Source organism: Diabrotica virgifera, chromosome 4 (assembly GCF_917563875.1).
Source record: "Diabrotica virgifera virgifera chromosome 4, PGI_DIABVI_V3a".
Taxonomy (NCBI): domain Eukaryota; kingdom Metazoa; phylum Arthropoda; class Insecta; order Coleoptera; family Chrysomelidae; genus Diabrotica; species Diabrotica virgifera.
This window is the reverse complement of record NC_065446.1, coordinates 111,476,031-111,488,132: the sequence shown is the minus strand read 5'-3', so window position 1 is coordinate 111,488,132 and position 12,102 is coordinate 111,476,031. Positions and strand designations below refer to the sequence as shown.

At 29.9% G+C, this 12,102-nt stretch overlaps 1 protein-coding gene across 1 annotated transcript in view; it reads right to left on the bottom strand.

Annotated features, from left to right (window-relative positions):
• The window catches only part of LOC114341076 (melanoma receptor tyrosine-protein kinase), a 735,210-nt gene that overhangs the window by 133,090 nt on the left and 590,018 nt on the right, over positions 1-12,102 (bottom strand). Inside the window, exons 11-12 of the mRNA XM_050649582.1 lie at positions 11,684-11,914; positions 9,895-10,169 (exon numbers count right to left, since the gene is read on the bottom strand). Of these exons, the coding sequence (XP_050505539.1) occupies positions 9,895-10,169; positions 11,684-11,914 (506 nt within the window). The remainder of the gene's footprint in view (positions 1-9,894; positions 10,170-11,683; positions 11,915-12,102) is intronic.

Sequence of the window (12,102 nt, the reverse complement as noted above, 5' to 3'; positions counted from 1 at the left end):
AAATTTATATTATTTTAAGCCTTTCTGAGAGCATATGCTCAAAAATTTCGCTCGAATTATTTTTAAATGCGTTCATTTTTTTCGAATGCTGAGAAAACCTTAAGTATTTTTGAAAAATTTAAACGCAGAAAGAAATATTACTGTATTATCCATGGTCGAAAGTCCTTGAGAACTTCTATAATATTTATTTTAATAAGTCACAGGGGTGAAAAAACATAGTCTGATTTTTAATTTTAAATATATCATTCAAAAGAAACTTTTTTTTCATTATAAGGGACTATCTGCCCTCGGGAATAATGTAGTCTTCTGTTTTGAGTTTAAATTTTTTTAAAATACCTATTAGTTATCTCAGGATTCGAAAAAAATAAATGCGTTTAAAAAGAACTCAACCGAAATTTTGCGCCTACGCTCTCAAAAAGGATTAAAGTATTAAACATTTTTGTACTGTTTGAATTTATGCGACGATCCACTGTTTTAAAGATTGGTTGAACAGATGTTGCCAGTTGTATGGTCCTCACTATGTGTATCGTAAGTTATTCAACAGGGCATATAATATACATGGTTAGAAAATATACGCCAAAGTCAGCGCCTCTATGCGGAAAATCTCTGAACTAAAAATTGATGTGGACCATACAAAGTGAGGTCCCACTTTTTTTTGTAGAAAAACAGTGTTTGCTATCAGTACATATCTACGAAAAAGTCTTACATTGATTGACTAAGTGAGGTCCGTATACTGGACCTCACTTTGTACAGGACCTCACTTCAACCGCAGTTTCTTTTGATATGTGGCTCACTTCATACGCTGGGAGTAAATATATATATGTATATATATATATATATATATATATATATACATATATATATATATATATATATATATATATATATATATATATATATATATATATATATATATATATATAAAAAGAATAATTTTGGGGAATGCAGTCAATGTGTTTTGGGCTGATTAGAAGTGAAACACTTTGAACTTTTGTCGAGCTTTCGGACAATTTATTTCCTTTATCAAGACAATCTAAAAATACAAATGTTTAAATTTAGATGAAAACTAGAAAAATAAAAACTTACTGCTCGTGGTTTACAAAATAACTAACATAATTATAAAAAACATAAAAATTCTTTGTAAAAAATATAAATTGTAAACGTAAATTAATTTTGAAATATGTCAAAAAGACATTAATCAAATGTAGTTAGACTACTTTAATAACTCGATAGATTGGGAAAGAAGTTAGTTAACAGTGTATAAAATAATGATATAAAGATGTAAGTAAATTTGAAGTTATAATTATTAGTAAAAAAAAACTGATAGTAATGTAAAACAAGTTGATTTAGAATGTTATAAATATTTTTCTTTTGATACTATTTAGTGAAATTTTAAAAATTAATAAGACCAAATTGTTTATAAAATGCATAAATTAGTAATATCAGATCTCAAAATTAAAGTCAAAGTTATATATATACTATATGTGTATATATATATATAACTATATATATAACACATATAGTATATATACATATATATATATATATATATATATATATATATATATATATATATATATATATATATATATATATATATATATATATATATATATATATATATATATATATTTATGTCTATAGTACCAAGTGAGCCAGTTTCATGGCGAAATTGCGGTTGAAGTGAGGACCGCGACCAAGTGAGGACCGATATATGGTCCTCACTTGGTACCGGTGTGTAAAATCATTATTTGGCATTGACAATCGTTGTAGAATTATTTTTTACAAGAAAAAAATTGGGTCTCGTTTTGTTGGTTATACGTTAAAATACGTATATCGTAGTTCTCAATTCGGCCGCTGTCGGCGTCTTTTCTGGAGTATATTTATTAACAATTCGCTTTGTGGCCCATGTTAAAATATACATCGGAACAAGTGAGGACCAGAAATTTGTCATATATTTTCGCTGGTCCTAGCTTGGCAGTTAGTATATTATTAGTGTTATATTTATGGTATTTTGTGTAAATAAAAATGTCTATTTATAGATTTGATGATATGAAAAATACTGAGCAGCGTTATTTGTTTGATATTTTGAACTCACTTACTATTTCGTAGTTACAGCTAAGAAAACTTTTTGTTTGTCTGACATATTTGCCATCGTTGTCGAGCGTGGGTTCAGTATTTAGTAAATTTATATAATTTGATTGATACGTTTAAGATGTTGAGGTTAATATTTCGAGAATATAGAAATCAGAGACCACAATTTATTAGTACCTTAAAAATATAATATTATGTAGGTCAATATTTTTAGATCTAAATTTTGAAACAGTATACGTAAAATATAATATCTATATTTATTTGTTAAATAAATGATATAAATGAGTCAAATTAAATAAATTATTAGAAGAATTTTTTTACTAACAACAACATTTTTGTTTATGTTAGTAGTATTTTGTATTTTGACAACGGCACCCGGTTTGGGCGTCGAAACGTTAATAAAAATCATTTTTTAATAATATTGTGTGTATCATATTTCCCATTATAAATAGTTAAAATTGTAAAAATGCCACAAGAAAATAGCTTCAGAATAACATATTTATTTGTATTAACAAAAATTGTTTGATTCTTGTTGTTAAATTATTGTAAAAAAATTGGTATACTAAATATGTATTTTCTATTAAAAATATTCATTTAATTTAAGGGCCGGCGTAGCTAAGCGGTAGTGTGCTTCACTCGTGTGCTGGTAGGCCGGAGTTCAAATCCTACCGCGCGCCAGCAAGAACAACTAGACATTTTTAAAAATGTTTATAGGCCTCAGGTCGACTCAGCTTGAATAGAATGAGTACCTTGGTTAAAACCAGGGGTAATAGTAGGCGGTTGAAGCGTAGCACTGGCCCTCTTACCTTCCTTCAAAGCCACGTGAGCGGTATAAAACGGGAGACTATTATTATTATAATTTAATAGTAGGTAGAGTGTAGAGGATCCGAGTAGAGGTCGATTTGCATCGATCTCTTTAATGGATCAAAATTATTGGATATGTAATTTAGCATGTTAACAATTAAAAAAAACAAGGGTTGTCCGATCTAATCTTGTTCTAACTTTTTAATTGATTAATAATTAAAAAATGACATTTTCTTATGAGTTTAAAAAAAATTTCGACCCGGGCAGATAGTATATGAGATCTTTTAGATCATTCTAAACAAAAAGGTATTTTGTATTTTTTCTCTAAAGTTGACAATTTTAAAGGCTCAAAAACACAAGTAAAAAATATCAGTTTTGTAATCATAAAGTACATAAATTCAAATTCAAACCTTGTTCTATCAGGTCTCGATAAGAATTTTAGCAATGTTTTATTCTAAAACATATTTTTTTAATTGTTAATGAGGAAGGTTTCTTATGGAGAGACGGGCATTAACAACTAAAAAACAATGTTTCAAAATGAAATAAGTCCAAAAGGCTTATCAAGAACTGATAGAATAAGGTTTGAACTTGAATTTAGGTACTTCGTAATTTCACAAATTATGTTTTATACTTAATGTTTTTGAGCCTTGAAAATCATCATCTTTCGTTATTTTTTCAGTTTTCACTTTCATCTCCGTGCTTGGGAGGTGTAAATCCGGCGGTCCCTCCTACGCCCTGAAAAGGGCCTTACAGGAGTAGTAAGTGAAAGAAAGAAAGAATATCATTTGTCCTAGTGATACACAAAATATTATGTTTCAATATTTTATTTATTAAAACTACTCTAAAACAATAATCAAAATGTATTTTTTGTTATCTTTATTAATAATAAAATTTCTTTACATGTTTCATTGGACAAAAAGTTATATTAGGAATTGAAATTCATTTTTTGTTGTAGGTTTTTACAATAAATATTTTTATTTTCTCCCATGTTTTATTTGAATAAAGTTCCGTGTTATCTTCTTTCAACATCAAACATTCATTTTTTTGCAGCAATTTTCTGTTGAACATGATTCCTAAAATACGTTAGAGCTTTTTCTTTCTGCAAATTGTTCCAAGGTTCCAAAATTTGTTTTTTCTTTTAAATTACTTTGATTGGATTTATAATATTGTCTTTTTCCTAAAACGAAATACTTTATACAAAACATTGAATACATTTTAGAAAATAGAAGAATTATTTTTTTTTTGTTTCTAGACCACCTTCTATAATCTGTTTTAGTTATAAGAGAGGTAAATCTACATTTCTTAGGCGTACCTACCTGTTTATTTAGGTACAAGAAGTGCTATTATTATTCCTCGTATAATAGATGTATAAATATTAAATATTCACGTCGATATTACTAGGTTTTTCCAGAAAAGTGAATTTTCTTAATTTTGTAATTTAATTGATTGCTTTTAATTGTTTTAAGGCTAAGAGTAAATTATTGTTTATAGTTTATTCTAATTTTTTTAAGACAGAAATATTTATATTTATGAAAATATTTATTAATTCGCATCATTTAATGCCATAATCAAAAACGCCTTAATAGTATCCTAATGACCGGAATAATGTTTTATTCAGGCAAAAATGTTCATAATTTTGGCAGTAGGATTTAAACCAAATATTTATACAGGGTGTTTCATTGGGAAACGGAAATACTTTAATTGTGAATAGAGGTCACCGAGGCGGTTCTAGGTATACTACATTTTTTGCCCTACCGACTTTTATAACCGACTTACAGGGTGTTTTATAGATTTTGCCAATTTCTTTCTTAAGCCGTAACTTTAGAACCACCCTGTATATTTTTTTGATATTTGGTACACATATGCCTCATCCAAATCCCAAACGACCAACATATTAATCACAAGAAAAATCCAAGTCCGGATTAACAAAAAATTATAAAGTAATTGTGACCTTAAAACAACACCCTGTATATTAAAATTCTGAAAATCTGTTTGCATGTTTGACAAGAGCACAAAAAACTAAGTCTAACCGTTTGCTTCAATTTTTCGGCCAGACAATTTTATGATTTTAATTTTGAAATTATATTGAATGTTTTAAGAACTCTGACATTAAAAAGCAGATATTATTAACTTTTAATTATAAATTATTAAAGCTATTGAATAAATACTTACTTTAAAATTAATCAATACTTATTTACCACATTGGAACGACCCAATTATTAATCACAAGAAAAATCCAGGTCCGGATTAACAAAAAAACATAAAGTAATTGTGACCTTGAAAGAGCACCCTGTATATTGACATTTTTAAAATTTGTTTGCACATTTGAAAACAACACAAAAATCTCAGTTTATCGGTTTGCTTTAATTTTTTGTGGAGGAAACTTAATTACTTTAATTTCGAAATTAAATATATTGATACTTTTAAGAACACTGAAATTAAAAAGCAGATTTTTAAAGCACTTTTAACAATCAATTATTAAAGTTATTAAATAAATACCCATTTTAAAAATAATCAATACTTATTTACGACATTCGAACGACCCACTTACAAATCACAACAAAAATCCAGGTCCGGATTAACAAAACAATATCAGGTAATTGTAACCTTGAAACAACACCCTGTATATTCAAATTTTCAAAATGCGTTTGCACATATGTATGAAAAGAGCACAAAAAACTAAGTTTAATCGTTTGCTTAAATTTGTTGGCCAGATAATTTAATGAATTTAATTTTAAAATTATGTCGAAATTTTTAATAACTCTGGGAACTCAATAAAAATTTCGATATAATTTCAAAGGTATTGTCATTAAATTGTCTGCACAAAAAATTAAAGCAGGACCTTAAACTTAGTTTTTCGTGCTCTCTTCAGGTGCAAACGTATTTTAAAAATTTCAATGTACAGGGTGTTTTTTCAAGGTCACAATTACTTTGCATTTTGTTGTTAATACGGACCTGGATTTTCTTGTTATTAGTAAGTGAGTCCTTCTAACGCAGTAAATAATAACTGATTATTTTTAAAATTAGTATTTATTTATTAACTTGAATGATTTATTATTAAAAGTGCTTTAAAATCCTGCTTATTAATTTCAGGGTTCTTAAAAATTTGAATATATTTAATTACAAAATTAATGTTAATAAATTTTTGCACAAAAATCAAAGTGTACCGATAAACTCGGACTTTTGTGGTCTTTTCAAATGTGCAAACAAATTTTAAAAATGCCAATATACAGGGTGTTGTCTCAAGGTCACGATTACTCTATGTTTTTTTGTTAATCCGGACCTGGATTTTTCTTGTGATTAATAATTGGGTCTTTCCAATGTGGTAAATAAGTCTTGGTTCATTTTAAAATGAGTATTTATTCAATACCTTTAATAATTTATAATTAAAAGTTAATAATAATACCTGCTTTTTAATGTTGAGTTCTTAAAAAATTCAATATAATTTAATAGAGAAATTTAAAACACATCCTTTAAAAGAAAAAGATTAATTTTTATAAAAAGAATAAAATAAAAATACTCTAATAAAATAGAAACAACTTACCTGCAAATTTAAGTCGCCTCAGACTTCTTATTTTATTTAAAATTTGTTTCAATTGTAATTTCCTAACTTCACATTAAAAACTAAACACGATAACACGAATATAATATCTCAATATTATGTAGTTGTTCTAAAAATAGATTTACCCCAATTACATTATTTGGTGGGTCTCACTTAGCGCGCTGTATATCCATCGAGGACCTCACTTGGTTACATTTCAGGTAAAAACTCATGCGGTCCTCTCTTTGATAGTTCTTTAGTTGGTCCTCACATGGTAACAATATATTCCAAAAAAAAAACTTCTTCCCTAATAATATTTTCGGAGTATATTGGTGAAAAACACTTTCGATATTATTCAAACATTATATAAATCTGAATGCGACTCACGTATTATGTCTATTTAGTGGTGTCCTCATTTGGTAGGGTAAACGGTGAGGTCTCACTTTGATAGCTGGCCGTAAATATATATATATATATATATATATATATATATATATATATATATATATATATATATATATATATATATACTTTTACATTACGTTGGTTCATGGATAAGGTTTTTTTACTATGTACATCTTATCGTTTGCTACATGTCTTTTTAAGGTAACGATAGTGCTTGTTTACCTCTCTTTTGGATGTTGTCTCTTATACCACTCTTTTTGTAGATGAACTGATGATGTCTACTGAGCAGTAGACGAAACGTCTTCAATAAATAGATGAAGTAGCTGAATTCTTTGTCTCTTTTTTCACCCACTTGACCGATAAAACCCTACACTTACGAGTGCTCCTTTGTTATATATATATATATATATATATATATATATATATATATATATATATATATATATATATATATACTATATGTGTAATTTAAAAAAAATCAAAATTTTTCAACTTTTCGTAAATTATCTTCTTTTGATAATAACTCCAAAATACTCGATACACGTAAAAAATGATAGAAAACGAAATTTAAGTTTTTTTATTAGCAAATATTTTACTTGTTTTTTCATTTCTGTATGAATCAAAATAACCAAGATAGAAACGTTTAAGCAAAGAATATATAGCTCCTAGAAGAAGCTTTTATACGAAACAGATGGTCACGTTTATAGGCAGGCTTGTTGACGAGGGATGTTGCGGCCACAATGCGTGCGTTGGTGAGATCGCGAAAGCTCCGTAGTCGTTGTCAGATCTATCCACCTTCATGGCACCTACTCAGTTGGAGCGCAAAATCCTATGCTAAAACGTTACAGAGCCTCACCTTTCTATTAAAGTATATATTGGTTTAAGCCTAAATTTTACTGCGAGAACAATGTAACTGAAGCCATTTAACCTATTTTCATAAAAAATAAAGTAATTGAAAGATTAAAAATGTAATACAGTTTTATAGCTCTTGAAATTACCTTTCAAATAGTTGGATGTACCTGATGTCATAAACATTCCAAAACAGTTATTCCAAAACAATATCATTTTTTTGGAAAAAATTTTAGAGTATAAATTTTGATGCTATCAACTTCTTCTGGAACTCATTTGATAGGTATTTCTAAGTACTTTTGTGTTATAAAATCCAGCGCTTTCTCGTTATTTAAGCTTGGATCCTTAGATTTGAATACTCGCAGGAAAATAATATACAAACATTCAATTACCTATAACTTACTTTAAATTAACATTAAATGGTTTTTAAGTAAGAAATTTATTATATTTTTTATTAGCTTCAATTTTAGTGATGAAAACTTTTTTGTAAGAACTTACAGTTTTTGAGTTATTTAGGAAAAATCGCTTTAAAGCATGCATTTTTTTTCACAAAAATTAAAATATTTGATCTTTAATTACTCAAAAAGTATTGATTTATTTTAATAACATTATATAACAAATGTTGCTTAGAATTTGTCTCTCTATCGATTTGTGGGGTTATTTTTAATAAAGTAATTTTCACCCCCGGAAAGGGGTGATATCAACCCCAGGCTAAAACCGCAAGTTGGTACCATGTTACGCTACTTTTGTTTGTTAAGGTATCCTCTATCCACCCACCAAGTTTCGTGAAAATTAATGGAGGTTCACCGAAATCGAAGGTCATAGTTGATTTTTAACTTCAGTGACTGCACTATAGAAAGAAAGTTGCAATTCAATAACTGAAATACGTGCATTTTGCGAGCTCATAAATTATTAAACGATATGTAGTCGCCATATAATTAATTTAATTCATTTTAAGTAAAATTATCTCTTCAGCCGGGAAGATAGGGTGGTTTTCTTGCGAAGGGGTTGTAGCTCGATAATCAAATTGCGCGTGACTTAAGAGTTTATTCTTAGAATATAAACTATACGAATTAAACTTCTATTAACTTTTTTGTAAAAACTTAAAGTTTTTCAGTGATTTGCGAAAAACCGATCTTTGATCTTTAATAACTCAAAAAGTATTGATTTATTTTAATAACTTTATATAACAAATTTTGCTTATAATTTGTCCTTCTATCGATTTGTGTTGTTTTTAATAAAATAATTTTCACCCCTGAGAAGGGGTGGTATCCACATTCAGGGTAAAGGCGCAAGGTGGCACCATGTCACCTTTGTTTCTTGGGGTATCCTCTAACCACTCACCAATTTTCGTGACAATCGATGAAGGTTCACCGAAATTGAAGGTAATAGTTGATTTTTACCTTCAGTGACTGCACTATACAAAAGGAATTGCAAATTAGTAACCTATATTTTAGGAGCTCATAAATTATTAAACTATATTTAGTCGCCAAATAATTCATTTAATGCATTTTAAGTACAATTCTCTCTTAAGCCTGGATGGTGGGGTGGTTTTCTTGCAAAGGGTTTGTAGCTCAATAAACGAAATGCGCAGGATTTAAGAGTTTATTCTTAGAGTATATAAGGTATAGAAATTATATCAGCGATACGATATACTTTAATTTTTTTCAGCATGTTTCTCCTAAGTAAAATCAATTAAAGGGTTGTTTGGGGGTGAAAGGGATGAGCTCAAAAATCGAAACTATATAATTTCAAGAGCTCATAAATAGCTCGTAATTCTGCCTCAAAAATCGATTCAATATTCCTATTTTTAAGTAGTGGGGGCAGGGCTGACTCATTAGTGGGGGGCACTAAAATAATAAATTCCTGCTCAGTGTAACGAGCTCAAAATTTTTAATTTGCGGAATATAAGAGCTCATAAATAGCTCATAAATCAGGGCTATTTGTTTTTTAATTTTTGCAAGTGGGGGGGGGGGACCTGCTCAACACGGGTTTTTTTAGTAGTATACAGTGGTTTACTTATTTCTAGGTTTCTTTGTGGTGTACTTTTAGTTTCACTTTTAGCTTGGTTCTTTTTTAACAGAAATTTTTTTAATAAAATTTATATACCATCTACATAGGAAGATTTTTACTACTTAAGTAATTTGTAATATTAAAATCAATAATAATAATCCTAGTACTAATAATCAAAATATACTTACTGCATATTTGCTCAGAATACTGTTCACAAATGAAGTATCGTTCACAGCTGAATTCATTGGGAAATTAAAAGAAAGCTGTTCACCAATGCCTTCTCGATTTGCTGGTACGGACAAAGGAGCCGTTAATTCTTGACTATCTTTTTCAGACAAGTTTCTTGCTGATTTTCTCGTTTTTCTGATCTTCCAACAGACGATTATTAAGATGGTAGAGGTTACAAGAAACAAAGCGCCCGCTCCAATCCCAGCCAAGCAGCTAAATCCACATTTAGAACTAACTGAAAGAAAGCCTTTAAATAATTTTTTTTTAAAAGACTAAGTTTTCACTCTAATGGCATATTAAACAACATAATGCTATTCTACATCCCACCAGAATGAAAACAATGGGAACATTCTCTGGTTACACCTCCGAGGCTTCTACAATTTGCAAGCCATAAGGATGCTGAGACTAAGGAAGATGTGAGAATTCTATAATTTACAATTCACGTCCCATCTGCTCAGTGTGGTAAAGTTCCAACGAGAATGGTTCCTTTCGTACTCCAATCAGAGTAAATGTAAATCAAAAATGAATCACCATTTTTAATTTCGTTGCAAAACGAAAATACAGCCGAACCATATTCTAGTCCAACCAGAGAGTACAGCAAGCACCTCTACCGGTTTCGAAACTTATTGGTCTCTCATCAGGAGGCACATATGCTGCTCTCTCTGATCCAACCAAAACAAACCCCAGCGTGCAGTCCCGGATTGCAACGAACGAAATGGCATAGATGCCCTAGCGGCAACTGCTAGCAAAAAGACTAAGTTTTCACTCTAATGGCATATTAAACAACATAATGCTATTCTACATCCCACCAGAATGAAAACAATGGGAACCTTCTCTGGTTACACCTCCGAGGCTTCTACAATTTGCAAGCCATACGGATGCTGAGACCTGAAAATGGTTATTTATTTTTAATTTTTTTTGTTATTTACAATTTACAATTTTGGTAATTTAGTATTAGGTATACTCTCTACACTAGGAGATCTAAAACTCCTTAAAACAGCCTTAAGTTGGAATGCTTCGGTATGGCATGGGGATCATCAGGCACGGATATCTGAATGCAATCAAAACTTAAAGGTTGCTATACTCAAGTTCCCAACAAAACATCCCCTTAAAGCTTCCTATATTCAAGTAGTAGTCGTACATTGGCGCCATCTACTGCGATGACCGAAACGAAACAATTTATTAAAAATTATTTTCTGCCCATTCTGCTAGTGAAGTGTGCAAATTATTATATTTGCCAAGAGAGCGTACCATTGTAATCCCTAAAAAGGGTGAAAGAGCAGTTCTGCTTCCAATTTAAAACACAAGGGCTGACAAGTCGTGCTCCTGTGACATATATACTGTTATGAACACATACATTTCCTTATAATTAATTGATGGCTTTATCTCTCATTATTCTTCTGGTTCCTTTTCTTAGTTCTAATGCTGGTTTTCCTCTCCTTCTTCATTTCACGAAACATATTTTTTCAAAGCCTGCTTTGGGCATCTTTCGTTTTCAATTCGCATTACCACTTTTTCTTACCACTTCCTTTGACTACCAGTTTTTTCTTCTATTTCATCTTCATTTGTCAACATTCAAATCCGTACGTCTAAGTTTGTTCTACAACCGACTTGTAGATTGTCATTTTTGTTCGTAAACTAATTTTAGGGGACCAAAGTCATGACTATTAACCGAAACGTTAAAAAAAATATACTGGCAACGTCTTTTAAGTCTTTCTTAAGCTATTATAAAAAATGTTCTTCACTTACCAAATCCTCCTAATGTAACGTTCTGCATCACACTCTCCCTCGAGACACTAAGAGCTTCTTTCACCTGTTGTTTCGGCGGTTTTTCCTGGCGGTGATTACTGGTAGTCTTTGGTACAGATCTTCTAGATTTTATAGACTGGCATTGACCAAAATTACATATTATAGTTCCACTAGCTTCGTCTATGCCTCTTCCAGTTTTTTTGTTAAGTTTTAAAGGAAATACCGCTCTCTCTAAAATATGAAAATAGGGTTAAGTGATCCATAAATTCAGAAATCCAACCGCAGAAATTAAAAACCGAATAGAACAAGCCCGAAATGCTTTTGTAAAAATGAGAAACGTACTTTGCAGTTACGATCGTAGTATTGACTTTTGAGTTCGAATGACATATTGCTATATCTTTCCTGTCCTACTGTATGGA